This window comes from Cherax quadricarinatus, chromosome 44 (genome assembly GCF_038502225.1).
Source record: "Cherax quadricarinatus isolate ZL_2023a chromosome 44, ASM3850222v1, whole genome shotgun sequence".
Lineage (NCBI taxonomy): Eukaryota > Metazoa > Arthropoda > Malacostraca > Decapoda > Parastacidae > Cherax > Cherax quadricarinatus.
Genome location: NC_091335.1, coordinates 18,281,332 through 18,298,225, shown reverse-complemented (window position 1 = coordinate 18,298,225; position 16,894 = coordinate 18,281,332). Strand labels below are relative to the sequence as shown.

The following is a 16,894-nucleotide window of genomic DNA, read 5'->3' as shown; positions in this document are numbered from 1 at the left end:
TACAGCACTTCGTTAATACAGCAGTTTAATTATACCCATTTTTCATTTATTCAGACGTCTTACAATAAATATATTCACTCAATACAGTATAAGCTAATGACGATATGAGGGATATGTTGTGTATCTTTATATGTATATGCTTCTAAACTGTTGTATTCTGAGCACCTCTGCAAAAACAGTGATAATGTGTGAGTGTGGTGAAAGTGTTGAATGATGATGAAAGTATTTTCTTTTTGGGGATTTTCTTTCTTTTTTAGGTCACCCTGCCTCGGTGGGAGACGGCCGACTTGTTGAAAAAAAAAAAAAAGAATGTGTGTACTGTATAGGCATATTTAGGGTTAGCTCTTTTGCTTACTTAATATTTGGAAGTGTAAACATCATATTAGGCTTTTATATACATTTGAAAGTGAAAAAGGCTTTGATTCACTTTACAGCAGTAGCCTGGAACCTAACCTGCTGCATAAGTGGGGCACCCCTGTACATGCAAACATATATACAGATCACATTATATATTTACTATTCCCTTCCATTCCTTGTTTAATCTTAAAATTTCTGACAATATGCAAAAATTTCTTTCAACAAAAATATTTTGTAGTGTCCATAAATTCTTTTCACCTGTTAGGTTTTTTGCCAAGTGCATGCCATGATACTGTATTTTGTAATGTGTGTGTAAAGCATGCCCTCCCAGTATATAAAGTACTGTATTTTGTGTTCATCATGCACTGCCATTGTATACAGTATTGTACAGGGTATCCACAAAAGCTCTCCCTGATTTCAAACAGGTATAACATGTAACATTATTGTAATAATCTTTCACAGTTAGTAGCTTCAGATGCAGGATTTCATTCAGTTTCATGTGGTATAAAGTAGCATTAAAGGCACTCATTGTATGCCCCTCTGGTTGCTCTGCAAACATCGATGCGATAGCCCAGTTTGGTTCAGACGCTCTGCATCATATCTGGAGTTATCATGCAAAGTGCTTCAGTGATCAAAATTTTCAGCTCCTCCAGGGTTGCAGGTAGTGGTGGTGGTATGTAAACTGTGCTTTTCACCTACCCTCGAAAAAAAAATCACAAACAATTAGGTCCGGTGACCTCTGCAAGTGGCCTGCGAGGTCACCGGACCTAACTGTTAGTGACTTCTTTCTTTGGAGGTACGTGAAGAGCACAGTTTACGTACCAACACTACCTGCAACCCTGGAGGAGCTGAAAATTTTGATCGCTGAAGCAGTTTGCATGACAACTCCAGATATGCTGCAGAGTGCCTGTACCAAACTGGACTATTGCACTGATGTTTGCCAAGCAACCAGAGGGGCACACATTGAGTGCCTTTAATGCTACCCTACACCACATGAAACTGAATGAAATCCTGCATCTGAAGCTACTAACTGTGAAAGATTACTACAATAAAGTTACATGTTATACCTGTTTGAAATCAGGGAGTGTTTTTGTGGACACCCTGTATTTTGTGTACAGCATGCACTACCATTGTATACAGTACTGTATACATATATGTACATTCGGTAGCTTACTGAAAAATAATGGGAATTAGATACAGAATACCTTATTATTTTCCTTGTCTACATTTCTGGTTATGGTATGTGTGTATATGAAAAAATGCAACTCAGTTAACATATTTTTTCACTGTTTTGTGTAGTCACTATCTAGGTCTTTAAACCATACAAGTGTAAAATGGAAGCTTGCTAAACATTTTCCATTTCCATTTACATATACAGTTAAGATAGCAAGTAATCTTAAAAGTTTCTATAGTATAGTGGTCTCTTGAGTTAAGATATTAATCTGTTCCAGAAGATGTAACATATCTCACAACTATCATAATTCAAACTGTAAAGTACAGCACGTGGTTTTACGGTAATTCATTCCAAGACACTAGAAAACACCCAACCTGTCCTTGGATACTTTTTGCTGTTGAAACACACTGGGGTTTTCTGAGTGATAAATATAGGTGTCAGCTTAAAATATCCAGAGGTATTGGCACCCAACAGCAAAGCCTATCTTTCATAGGCTTATGCCAGGGCAAAGTGGCAGGATATGGTAGGACAGGCAAGTCAGGGCAGAGGAAGCAGGGCAGGCCAGGGAATGGCAGCTAGTCCAGAGCTGGTAGGGCAGGGCAGGACAGGACAGGACAGACTAGGCCAGGCCAGGCCAGGCCAGGTATAGCAGGACAAGGCAAGCAAGGTCAGGGCAGGCAGGGAAGGGCAGACAGACCACAGGAAATATGGTAGGCCTGGGCAGATAGGGCAAGGAAGAGCAGGCAGGGCAGGCAAGTATTGCAGTCAGGCAGGCTGGGGCATGTAGAGCAAGGTAGATCAGACTGGGCAGGGTAGGACAGGCTAGAGCAGCCGGGGCAGGACAGGCCAGATTAGGCAGGGTAGAACAGGCCAGATCAGGCAGAGCAAGACAGGGTTAGGCAGGTAGGCAGGGATTGGTAAAGAATTACAAATTTAATATTTACACTTGTCATTGTCTGCCACTGTCCATGTCTGGTGCACACACAATATCCCTCCCTCCTGTGCCTTCCTTACTCCTTTCTACCCTTCCTTATCACCCTTTATCACCCTTCTCTTTCCCCTATGCACCTCCAGCATACCCTCCCTCTTGTTTGCATTTTTCTTATACTGTACTTATAAGCACTGGTTAACATGAATATAAAATCAAATGATGTTACACCAATAGTATCTCCTGCTTGCACACAATTTGGTAAATCATGTTGCATGCTTAACTTAATTTGAGTGACTGCATGAAAAAAAAAAGGCAACTTAATTAAATTATGAAACTAAGACTTGCCAAACCTATTAGGTGAAGTAAGTTTTGATTTTGATAGTGAATGATGGTGAATGTATTTCTTTTTCAGGTCATCCTGCCTCGGTGGGAGATGGCCTGTGTGTTAAAAAAAACAAAAATTACCTTTTCATTTGAATAAGCCTATGCCTTCATTCACCATGCTGATTGTTCTATAAGTGAAAAACCTTGTCTGTATCATCAGTGATTAATTTTTCAGATCCATGGATTGCATGTGAATACAATTAATATGGTTTTTTTTTGTATTGACATGATACTTTATTTTGTCACTGATTTTAGTGTTTTGTATAACAGTAATTGCATTCATCTTGAGTTCTGTGCCAACTACTAACTGACTCCCTGAATCTAATGCTGTTTTACCCACACTCTTTCTCATTTATATTCAGTAGAGGAAGGTACATCATTTGACTTTCGTGGCATCCGTCTCGATTGGTTTCGGCTTCAAGCATATGCAACAGCTAACCGTGCTGGGTTGAATCTCAAGAATAATCGAGAATTGGCAGCCCTTATTAATCAAATTGTCTTCCACACAAAGATGGTTGATTATTTAGATGAAATGTTGATAGAAACATCAGATCTCTCTATTTTCTGGTGAGTATCAGAGTACATGTAGTTTGATTTTCTGTAATTTTTCCCTATACAGAAAAAAAGGATAGGAGGTGCACTCTGTATACTTTACATAAGAAATGGAAAAATAATAAAAATAGCAAAATAATAATATGTAATACAGCTCATGAACTGACTAGTTTCCCATTTTTGACTTTATCTCCTTTTTTTCTTCTTTTTCTTTTTCAACATGTCGGCCAATTCCTACTGAGGCAGGGTGACCCAGAAATGAAAGAAACACTTTTACCATCATTCACACACAACACTTGTCTTGGCAGAGGTGCTCAGATACGACAGTTTAGATGTCCCTCCAAACAGTCAATATTCCAACCCCCCATCTTCTTTAAAGTGCAGGCACTGTACTTCCCACCTCCAGGACTCAAGTCCAGCTACCCAGTTTCCCCGAATCCCTTCACAAAATATTACCCTGCTCACACTTCATCAACTCGTCAGGTCTCAGAAACCATTTGTCTCCATTCACTCCTATCTAACATGCTCACACATGCCTGCTGTATGTCCAAGCCCCTTGCACACAAAACTTCTTTCACCCCCTCCCTCCATCCTTTCCTAAGATTACCCCCTACCCCTCCTCCCTTCCACTAAAGATTTATACACCCCCAGGTCATCCTATTTTGCTCCATCCTCTCGAAATGACCAAACAACCTCAACAATTCCTCCTCAGGCCTCTGAATCATACTTTTAGTAACTACACCTCCTCCTAATTTTCACATTACAAATTCTCTGCATAATATTTACATACACCACGCATTACCCTTAGACACGACATCTCTACTGCCTCCAGCCTCCTTCTCACTGCAACATTTACAATCCATGCTTCAAACTCACATAAGAGTGTTGGCACCACTATACACTACTCTCATACATTCCCTTCTTTATTATTTATTATTATTTTTTCTTCAATTGTGAAATGTTATGCTGTATTTGAAATCATAATGTTCAAGGTATGACTGTAAAGAAAGTGAATGGATGAATGCAGTGATAGAAGGGAAAATCTGAATGGGTATATTGAAAACCAGATAGAAGTATATATTATCTTTTGATGATTAATTTTATGATGAGAAGTGAAGAAACTTCACAAGTGATGGCAAGTGAATTAATAATGCAGTTGAAAGACAAAATTGAAGCAGATATGTTATGCAAAATATTAAGAAATAAGCTATGTAAGTAAAACTTTATGGTGTGCAGAATTTTTTATTTTTTTTTTTTTTTTTTACAAATTGTCCATCTCCCATCTAGGCAGGGTGACCCAAAAAGAAAGAAAATCCAAAAAAAGAAAATACTTTCATCATCATTCAACACTTTCACCTCACTTGTGCCCAAATACAACAGTTTAGAAGTATATATAAAGATACAATATAAAAAGTGACCTGAATATAATAAACACCCTATGGAATGTAATATCAGGGCCCCACTTATTTAAATACCATCCTATTACACACCCCTCCAAACTGCCAATATCCCAAATGCCTCCATAAAGTGCAGGCATTGTACTTCCCATTTCCAGAACTCAAGTCCGGCTATATAAAAATAACTGGTTTCCCTGAATCCCTTCACTACATATTACTCTGCTCACACTCCAACAGCTCATCAGGTCCCAAAAACCATTCGTCTCCATTCACTCCTATCTAACACGCTCACGCACGCTTGCTGGAAGTCCAAGCCCCTCACCCACAAAACCTCCTTTACCCCCTCCCTCCAACCTTTTTGAGGACAACCTCAACCCTGCCTTCGTTTCCCTACAGATCTATACACTCTCCATGTCATTCTACTTTGATCCATTCTCTCTGAATGACCACACCACCTCAACAACCCCTCTTCAGCCCTCTGACTAATATTTTTATTAACTCCACACCTTCTCCTAATTTCCACACTCTGAATTATTATTTTTTATTATCACACTGGCCGATTCCCACCAAGGCAGGGTGGCCCGAAAAAGAAAAACTTTCACCATCATTCACTCCATCACTGTCTTGCCAGAAGGGTGCTTTACACTATAGTTTTTAAACTGCAACATTAACACCCCTCCTTCAGAGTGCAGGCACTGTACTTCCCATCTCCAGGACTCAAGTCCGGCCTGCCGGTTTCCCTGAACCCCTTCATAAATGTTACCCTGCTCACACTCCAACAGCACGTCAAGTATTAAAAACCATTTGTCTCCATTCACTCCTATCAAACACACAAACAACCCGCACATAAAAGACAGAAGCTTACGACGACGTTTCGGTCCGACTTGGACCATTGACAAAGTCACACTAACAGAGGAGGAGCAGAACGGCTATATATAGGCAGGAAGAGGTGGAGGTAGTAGTAGTGGTAGAAGTAGTAGTAGTAGTAGTACAAGAATTGTATATAATACCGACAGGATGAAATGACACATGCACAACACCCGGGCATCCCCACCGTAGACGTTTCGCCATCCAGCCAGCCACTGGATGGCGAAACGTCCACAACAAAGACAACCAGACGCCGCACATGTGTCTAATTTCATCAGTAGATGTAGTAGAAGAAGAAGAGGTAGTAGTAGTGGTAGTGGTAGTGGTAGAAGTGGGAAATAAGGAAGACGAGCCAGTCAAATACAAAGGAAGGGGAGCACTGCAAGAGAGCTAGAAACCCACAGAGGGAGAGCAAGCGCACCGAGGTGCGTGAAAGGGGAAGTGGTGAAATAAAATAAAGAAGGAACAGAAACACGAGACAGGAGAGAGAAAGACAACCCAGAGGAGAAAAGGAGAGAGGAAAGGGGAAGAGGAAGAAGAAAAAGAAGAAGAAAAAATGAGGATTCAGGTTAAGTCACGGGTGTTCTGAAGTTTGGAGCATTTTACAATGTAGTGGGAGAGGAAGGCATCTACAGAGACGAAGCCAGGGCTAAGGTTCATACAAGGAAAGTTGTGTATAAGAGAGGATTCAACTAAACGGCGACTGTTCGAGTTGGAAGTAGGGAAGACAGTTTTAGCAGAAGACCAGTCAATAGGATGGCTATGATCTCTGACGTGACAGAAAAGAGCATTGTTATTGTCGAACAGTCGCCGTTTAGTTGAATCCTCTCTTATACACAACTTTCCTTGTATGAACCTTAGCCCTGGCTTCGTCTCTGTAGATGCCTTCCTCTCCCACTACATTGTAAAATGCTCCAAACTTCAGAACACCCGTGACTTAACCTGAATCCTCATTTTTTCTTCTTCTTTTTCTTCTTCCTCTTCCCCTTTCCTCTCTCCTTTTCTCCTCTGGGTTGTCTTTCTCTCTCCTGTCTCGTGTTTCTGTTCCTTCTTTATTTTATTTCACCACTTCCCCTTTCACGCACCTCGGTGCGCTTGCTCTCCCTCTGTGGGTTTCTAGCTCTCTTGCAGTGCTCCCCTTCCTTTGTATTTGACTGGCTCGTCTTCCTTATTTCCCACTTCTACCACTACCACTACCACTACTACTACCTCTTCTTCTTCTACTACATCTACTGATGAAATTAGACACATGTGCGGCGTCTGGTTGTCTTTGTTGTGGACGTTTCGCCATCCAGTGGCTGGCTGGATGGCGAAACGTCTACGGTGGGGATGCCCGGGTGTTGTGCATGTGTCATTTCATCCTGTCGGTATTATATACAATTCTTGTACTACTACTACTACTACTTCTACCACTACTACTACCTCCACCTCTTCCTGCCTATATATAGCCGTTCTGCTCCTCCTCTGTTAGTGTGACTTTGTCAATGGTCCAAGTCGGACCGAAACGTCGTCGTAAGCTTCTGTCTTTTATGTGCGGGTTGTTTGTGTGTCGTTCCAGTCACGGTATTGTGCCTTTTTGTTATTTACTCCTATCAAACACGCTCACACATGCCTGCTGGAAGTCCAAGCCCCTCGCACACAAAACCTCCTTTACCCCCTCTCTCCAACCTTTCCTAGGCCGACCCCTACCCCGCCTTCCTTCCACTACAGACTGATACACTCTTGAAGTCATTCTGTTTCGCTCCATTCTCTCTACATGTCCGAACCACCTCAACAACCCTTCCTCAGCCCTCTGCACAACAGTTTTGGTAATCCCGCACCTCCTCCTAACTTCCAAACTACGAATTCTCTGCATTATATTCACACCACACATTGCCCTCAGACATGACATCTCCACTGCCTCCAGCCTTCTCCTCGCTGCAACATTCATCACCCATGCTTCACACCCATATAAGAGCGTTGGTAAAACTATACTCTCATACATTCCCCTCTTTGCCTCCAAGGACAAAGTTCTTTGTCTCCACAGACTCCTAAGTGCACCACTCACTCTTTTCCCCTCATCAATTCTATAATTCACCTCATCTTTCATAGACCCATCCGCTGACACGTCCACTCCCAAATATCTGAATACATTCACCTCCTCCATACTCTCTCCCTCCAATCTGATATTCAATCTTTCATCACCTAATCTTTTTGTTATCCTCATAACCTTACTCTTTCCTGTATTCACCTTTAATTTTCTTCTTTTGCACACCCTACCAAATTCATCCACCAATCTCTGCAACTTCTCTTCAGAATCTCCCAAGAGCACAGTGTCATCAGCAAAGAGCAGCTGTGACAACTCCCACTTTGTGTGTGATTCTTTATCTTTTAACTCCACACCTCTTGCCAAGACCCTCGCATTTACTTCTCTTACAACCCCATCTATAACTATATTAAACAACCACGGTGACATCACACATCCTTGTCTAAGGCCTACTTTTACTGGGAAAAAATTTCCCTCTTTCCTACATACTCTAACTTGAGCCTCACTATCCTCGTAAAAACTCTTCACTGCTTTCAGTATAATATTTGCACCATATTTGCATAATATTTGCACCAAACATTGCCCTTAGACAGGACATCTCCACTGCCTCCAACCACCTCCTCGCTGTAGCATTTACAACCCAAGCTTCACACCCATGTAAGTGTGTTGGTACCACTATACTTTTATACATTCCCTTCTTTGCCTCCATTGATAACGTTTTTTTGTCTCCACATATACCTCAACGCACCACTCACCTTTTTTCCCTCATCAATTCTATGATTAACCTCATCCTTCATAAACCAATCTGCTGACACATCAACTCCCAAATATCTGTAAACATTCACTTCTTCCATACTACCTCTCTCCAATGTGATGTCCAATTTTTCTTTATCTAAATCATTTAATACCCTCATCACCTTACTCTTATCTACGTTCACTTTCAACTTTCTACCTTTACGTACCCTCCCAAACTCGTCCACTAACCTTTGCAACTTTTCTTTAGAATCACCCATAAGCATAGTATCATCAGCAAAAAGTAACTGTCAACTCCCATTTTGTATTTGATTCCCCATAATTTAATCCCACCTCTTTCCCCAACACCCTAGCATTTAGTTCTTTTACAACCCCATATTTAAATATATTAAACAACCATGGTGACATTACACATCCCTGTCTAAGACCTACTTTTACTGGGAAGTAGTCTCTCTCTCTTCTACACACCCTAACCTGAGCCTCACTATCCTCATAAAAACTCTTTACAGCATTTAGTAACTTACCACCTATTCCATATACTTGCAACATCTGCCACATTGCTCCCCTATCCACTCTATCATATTCTTTTTTCTTTCAACAAATTGGCCGTATCCCACCAAGGTAGGGTGGCCTAAAAAGGAAAACAAAAGTTTCTCTTTTTAAATTTAGTAATTTATACAGGAGAAGGGGTTACTAGCCCATTGCTCCCAGCATTTTAGTCACCTCTTACAACATGCATGGCTTATGGAGGAAGAATTCTGCTCCACTTCCCCATGGAGATAAGAGGAAATCAACAAGAACAAGAACTAGGAAGAAAATAGCAGAAAACCCAGAGAGGTGTGTGTAGTATATATATGCTTGTACATGTATATGTAGTGTGACCTAAGTGTAAGTAGAAGTAGCAAGACATACCTGAAATCTTGCATGTTTATGAGACAGAGAAAAGGACACCAGCAATCCTACCATCATGTAAAACAATTACAGGCTTTCGTTTTACACTCACTTGGCAGGACGGTAGCACCTCCTTGGGTGATTGCTGTCTACCAACCTACTACCTAGGACTCTTATCATATGTCTTTTCTAAATCCATAAATGCAGTGAAAACCTCCCTACCTTTATCTAAATACTGTTCACATATCTGCTTCAATGTAAACACTTGCTCTTCACTTCCCCTACCCACTCTAAAGCCTCCTTGCTCATCCGCAATCCTACTCTATGTCTTGCCTCTAATTCTTTCAATAGTAACCCTACTATACACTTTTCCCGGTATACTCAGTAAACTTATTCCCATATAATTTTTTCAATCTCTTTTGTCCCCCTTCCCTATACATAAAGGTACTATACACGCTCTCTGCCAATCCCTGGGTACCTTCCCATTTTCTATACATTTATTAAACAAAAATACCAGCCACTCCAGCACTATATCCCCCCTGCTTTTACCATTTCTGTCATGATCTCATCAGTTCCTGCTGCTTTACTCCCTTTTATTCTACATAATACCTCAAACACCTCCCCCATGCTCACATCCTGCTCTTGTTCACTCCTAAAAGATGTTATACCTCCCTGGCCATTGCATGAAATGATCGCCTCCCTTTCTTCGTCGACATTTAAAAGTTCCTCAAAATATACCCGCCATCTACCCAATACCTCCAGCTCCCCATCTACTAACTCCCCTACTCTGTTTTTAACTGACAAATCTATTCGTTCCCTAGGCTTTCTTAACTTGTTTATCTCACTCCAAAATTTTTTCTTGCTTTCATCAAAATTTCTTGACAGTGCTTCTCCCACTCTATCATCTGGTCTCCTTTTGCACTCTCTCACCATGCTCTTCACCTTTCTTTTAATTTCCATATACTCTGCTCATCTTTATCACACCCTTTACTTCATCATTCCACCAATCACTCATCTTTCCTCCTGCACCCACCCTCCTATAACCACAAAATTCTGTTTCACATTCTAATACGTACTTCATTTTTAAAACTGTTCCAAACCTCTTCAGCCCCTCCACTACTCATACTTGCACTTGCCCACCTTTCTGCCAATAGTTGCTTATATCTCCCCTAACTTCCTCCTCCCTTATTTTATACACTTTCACCTCTCTCTTACTTGTTTCCATTTTCCATTCATCCCATCTACCTCTTACTCTAACTGTAGCTACAACTAAATAATAATCCCAAATATCAGTTGCCCCTCTATAAACATGTACATCCTGAAGCCTACCCATCAACCTTGTATCCACCAATACATAATCTAACAAACTACTTTCATTACTTGGTATATCATACCTTGTACATGTATACTTATTTATCCTCTTTTTCATAAAATATGTATTACTTATTACGAAACCTCTTTCTACACATAGCTCAAATAAAGGCTTCCCATTTTCATTTACCCCTGGCACCCCAAATTTACCTACTACTCCCTCCACAATATTTTTATCCACTTTAGCATTGAAATCCCCAACCACAAGCACTCTCACACTTGGTTCAAAACTCCCCATGCACCCACTCAACATTTCCCAAAATCTCTCTCTCCTCTACACTTCTCTCTTCTCCAGGTGCATAAATGCTTACTATAACCCATTTTTCACATCCAACCCTTATTTTACTCCACATAATCCTTGAATTAATACATTTATATTCCCTCTTTTCCTGCCATAACTTATCCTTCAACATTATTGCTACTCCTTCTTTAGCTCTAACTCTATGTGAAACCCCTGACCTAATCTCATTTATTACTCCCCACCGAAACTCCCTCACCCCCTTCTGCTTTGTTTCACTTAAAACCAGGACATCCAGCTTCTTCTCACTCATAACATTCACAATCATCTCTTTCTTATCATTCGCACATCATCCACGCACATTCAAACATCCCACTTTGACGATTTTCTTCTTTTTCTTTTTAGTAAGCTATACAGGAAAAGGGGTTACTAGCCTATTGTTCCCGGCATTTTAGTTGACTTTTACAACACACATGGCTTACGGAGGAAAGATTCTTATTCCACTTCTCCATGGATATAAAAGGAAAAGCAATAAGAACAAGAACTGTTAAGATAAAATCAGAGAAAACTTGGATGAGTGTGTGTACATAAATGTGTACATGTATGTGTAGTGTGATCTAAGTATAAGTAGAAGTAGCAAGATGTACCTGAAATCTTGCATGTTTATGAGACAGAAAAGAGACACCAGCAATCCTACCATCATGTATAACAATTACAGGCTTTCGTTTTACACTCGCTTGGCAGTACGGTAGTACCTCCCTGGGTGTTGCAGTCTATTTGGGTTTCATAATACAGTGGCATCATCCACTATTCAAGAAAGGCTTAGACATCCAACAGGCATATTATAGAGTGAGTGGAGTCAAATGGTTTTAATGACTTGATGTGCTGTTGTAGAGTGAGCAAGGTAACGTTCTTGAAGGGATTCAGGGAAACTGGTTAGCCAGATTTGAGTCCTGGAGGTGGGAAGTACAGTGTCTGCATTTGGAGAAACATCTGAGTTATATTGCCAGCACAGTTCTGGCAAGATAGGGATGGAGTGAATGATGGTGTATGTGTTTCTTCTTTTTCAGGTCACCTTACCTTGTTGGGAAATGTCCAATGTATTTAAAATGTGTGTGCATCTGTATGCAAGTGTGTGCATGTGTTGTTGTATGCTTACACATGCATACAACAGATCTGTGATGTCAGATCACGAAGGGCAAGAGAGTGAAAGAATGATGGTGAAAGTCTTTCTTTTTATTTAAGTTGCCCTACTTTGGTGGGAGATGGCCATTGTGCTTAAAAAAATATTTATTGATTATTTTATTTATTAATTTATTTATTTATATATATACAGTAGGCATCTATGTATGCATGCATATAAGCTCATCACACATAATGAAAATGCTCACCATAAATTATTGTTTTTAACCCTTTGACTGTCGCAACCCCCAATCCTGAGGTGTCTCCTGGTGTCGCAAAATTTAAAAAAAAAAAAAATATTTTTTCTTATGAAATGATAGAGAATCTTTTCCCGATTGTAATGACACCAAAAAAACGAAATTTGATGGAAAACTGACGGAATTATGCTCTCGCGAAGTTAGCGACCTCGGCGCTGTTTACAAATCGGCGATTTCGCCCACTTTGAGCCCTATTTTCAGCTAATTCCATTATTTCAGTCGCCCAAACTCATAGCTATTTCTTTAGAACTCCATTTTTTCTATCGATTGAGTACACGAAACTGCCCATTTACCGATTTCAACTACCTAATAATGTGGTCAGAAATTTGCAATTTGGCCAATTTCACGAAAACTAAAAAATATGACAATTTCAAAATAAGGTCCAGAATGAACAATGCAGACATTCCTGGCTCTAAAATAACATTTTCTTTGCTCATCAGTCATGTCTCCAGGCCCCTCTAATATTACTCTTGCTTTCTATTTTGAATTTTTATTCAAACAAAAAATAGAAGACTTACTATTATGCAGACTACTGCAATACTGTAATAATTGTATAAATAACATCAACCCATTCATGACTGCATATTAGAATGGCTAGTTGGACATTTATTGGACAATGGCATCATTTGTTTACTTTTGAACATTGGCAAAAATCAAACATTTCCCCAACTTTGAGCTCCATTTCTAGGTTTTTTTTTATAGTAAAATCAATCAAAATCACCTCTATTTCTGTAATATGTTTTCCATTCTATCAAATGAGACCAAGAAAACGAGAATACAACCATAAATACTATACGAAAATAGACCACAAAGTCGGCATTTTAATTAAAAAAAAACGGTCGGAGTTTTTTTTTTCTCATTATGCACTGCGTGCTCCAGGATTTTTTTTATATGGTGCACACTGACCACACAGACCCATTCTCTCACATGTGGGCCTACCAGCTTTCTCCTGCTTGATTTGAAGCCGCTAGAATTTATGAGTATATATACATGTATACGTCAAACACGGTACCTCGTAAGACGTATATATACGGCCGCAACAGTCAAAGGGTTAAGCATAAAATACTGAAATATGTATTGGTTACTCCCCTAACTTAGTATTATGTAGAATCAGTATCCTCCGCTGCCTTCTTATTGGTACCTGAATGTTTGCAGATAGTGAACACATTCATGCCACAAAGCTTGAATTTAATAAGGTTCCACATGTCCTTTATCAGCCAGTCATGTCAGTCTTTAATGACATGATTGACCAATAGGCCAGTCATTAAAGATTGAAATTTGAAATTTCACAATCATTTAGCCAATTGTTTATGGCTTCGTCAGTATGGCAAGGGGCACCACCTTGCATACAATAGTTACCTTGGCACTTCTCAAAACTGTCAGCATATAATCTGCTAAAGGCATACCTGTGCACATGCATATTTATGACACCTTCTGTATACTATTTAAAACATCATGCATGAGAAAATAAAATTGTCATTAAAATTTCCTGTGATATTGCAATGCATTTTTCTATAAGTGCAATATAATATTTTGTTTTTCAGCTTTTTCAGCAAACAGTTTGAAGAAAACTTCCACATGTGTTTAGAATTTCCTGGCCAGAACCGCTATATCATCTGCTTCCCATTAATATGTTCACACATGCAAGCATGTACACATGAAATCTGTCCAGAGGAGGTAAAATTAACCTTTCTTTTATATACATGTATGGCATATATTTCTGGATGTTATTTTGTGGTTTGTTCAGTATATTTCTGTATAATGTATGTGTGTAATTACCTATTTGTGGTTACAGGAATATTACTGTATTTGTAATGTCTTTTTTATTTTTAAGTTATGGTAATTACTATTACACTTTGCAATATTTATTGCACATCCATGGTATCCTGCAGCTTATTCCACTTGTGAATGACTCTAGTGGAGAAAAAATGTGTGTTCTTCCTGCGGTCTTTTTTTATTATTCTTTTGATATTTTTGGGTCTAACCAGTATCATAACTAAATACAGTGTGTAGTTGTTTTACCTCTTCATTTTTTCTTTCCTTTCTGTCTTCCAATGATGGCAGTATCAGTGTTCCAGCCTTACTGATTCATTTCTCTTGTGGATTTAAATTGACACTAACACTGTTGTCCGGTCTTAGGAGCAACATGTTTACTTGTTAGTGGATTTTTTAATTTTGTTCTTCAGTACTTTCAGATGGCTTTGGCTGGCCAGTCATTTCTTTATGATGATTGCTACTACATGCTGAAAGAAAATATGCTAATTTTGCATTGATAATAATATATATGATCAGAGTGATTTTTTAGATATACAGTGGACCCCCGGTTTTTGGCCGGTGCTGAAATTGTACAATTCGGATTTCGAGCACTTTTTTCAGCAAAATTTCCCAGGTTTTGTACATCCCCCTCAGAAATTGTTGGTACTAGACGTGTGCACCTGGGCCGCTCATTCATTCGTGACTCACTCTTGGGCACATTAAATGTCTTATATTAGGTTAATGGGATTAAGTCAGGAGTAGCTGAGAGAGTTAGAGCTAAGGAAGGGGTAGCAATAATGTTGATGGACCAGTTATGGAAGGAGAAGAGGGAATATAAATTTGTAAATTCAAGGATTATGTGGATTAAAATAAGGGTCAGATGTGAAAAGTGGATCACAATAAGCGTGTATGCACCTGGAAAAGAGAGGAGTGTAGAGGAGAGAGAGATTTTAGGAGATTTTAAGTGATTGTATAGGAACCTTTGAACCAAGTGAGAGAGTAATTGTGGTAGGGGACCTAAAGTAGAAGAAACATTTAGAGAGGGTATGGTAGGTAAGTTTGGGGTGCCAAGGGTAAATGATTATGGGAGCCCTTTGATTGAACTTTGTATAGAAAGGGGTTTAGTTATAAGTAATATATATTTTAAGAAAAAGAGGATAAATAAGTATACAAGATATGATGTAGGGCATAATGACAGTAGTTTGTTGGACTATATATTGGTAGATAAAAGACTGTTGAGTAGACTTCAGGATGTACATGTTTATAGCGGGGCCACAGATATATCAGATCACTTTCTAGTTGTAGCTACAGTGAGAGTAAAAGGTAGATGGGATACAAGGAAAATAGAAGCAGCAAGTAAGAGAGAGGTGAAGGTGTATAAACTAAAAGAGGAGGCAGCTAGGGTAAGATATAAACAACTATTGGAGGATAGATGGGCTAGTATAGGCAATGGGGTCGAAGATGTATGGGGTAGGTTTAAGAATGTAGTGTTAGTGTTCAGCAGAAGTTTGTGGTTATAGGAAAGTGGGTGTGGGAGGGAAGAAGAGCATTTGGTGGAATGATGATGTAAGGGAGGAAAAAGTTAGCATATGAGAGGTTTTTACAAAGTAGAAGTGATACAAGGAGGGAAGAGTATATGGAGAGAAAAAGAGAGGTTAAGGGAGTGGTGAAGCAGTGTAAAAAGAGAGTAAATGAGAGAGTGGGTGAGATGTTATCAACAAATTTTGTTGAAAATAAGAAAAAGTTTTGGAGTGAAATTAATAAGTTGAGGAAGCCTAGGGAACAAATGGATTTGACAGTTAAAAATAGGAGAGGAGAGTTATTAAATGAAGAGTTAGAGGTATCGGGAAGATGGAGGGAATATTTTGAGGAATTGTTAAATGTTGATGAAGATAGGGAAGCTGTGATTTCGTGTATAGGGCAAGGAGGAATAACATCTTGTAGGAGTGAGGAAGAGCCAGTTGTGAGTGTAGGCGAAGTTCGTGAGGCAGTGAGTAGAATGAAAGGGGGTAAGGCAGCTGGGATTGATGGGATAAAGATAGAAATGTTAAAAGCAGGAGGGGATATAGTTTTGGAGTGGTTGGTGCTATTATTTAATAAATGTATGGAAGAGGGTAAGGTACCTAGGGATTGGCAGAGAGCATGCATAGTTCCTTTGTATAAAGGCAAAGGGGATAAAAGAAAGTGCAAAAATTATAGGAGAATAAGTCTGTTGAGTCCTAGGTAGTAGGTTGGTAGACAGCAACCGCCCAGGGAGATACTACCGTCCTGCCTGGTGAGTGTAAAACGAAAGCCTGTTATTGTTTTACATGATGGTAGGATTGCTGGTGTCCTTTTTTCTGTCTCATAAACATGCAAGATTTCAGGTACATCTTGCTACTTCTAAGTATTAGGATGTTGCAAAATGAGAGGTTTGATGGGGAGAGAATTAGGGGTGGACTAGAAGAGGTACTGTGGGGAGATCGACCGTCGGTTTGTGTGTTGAGGAGTCAATGTAGGAGGAGAAAGGCATATATATACACACCCCTTTGGGTTTTCTGCTATTTTCTTTTAGTTCTTGTTCTTGTTCTTATTTATTTCCTCTTATCTCCATGGGGAAGTGGAACAGAATTCTTCCGCCATAAGCCATGCGTTTTGTAAGAGGCGACTAAAATGCCGGGAGCAAGGGGCTACTAACCCCTTCTTCTGTATAAATTACTAAATTTGAAAAGAGAAACTTTTGGTTTTCTTTTTGGGCCACCCTGCCTTGGTGGGATATG

At 39.6% G+C, this 16,894-nt stretch overlaps 1 protein-coding gene across 4 annotated transcripts in view; it reads left to right on the top strand.

Annotated features, from left to right (window-relative positions):
• The window catches only part of Hem (Nck associated protein 1 Hem), a 111,951-nt gene that overhangs the window by 42,450 nt on the left and 52,607 nt on the right, over window positions 1–16,894 (top strand). For 2 of the 4 annotated variants that reach the window (XM_053789075.2, XM_053789073.2), the window contains exons 11-12: window positions 3,212–3,413; window positions 13,925–14,057. In XM_053789075.2, coding sequence (XP_053645050.1) covers window positions 3,212–3,413; window positions 13,925–14,057 — 335 coding nt within the window. Of the gene's footprint in view, window positions 1–3,208; window positions 3,414–13,924; window positions 14,058–16,894 lie in introns of all 4 variants that reach the window. The other 2 variants (XM_053789074.2, XM_053789072.2) reach the window with 1 other exon arrangement.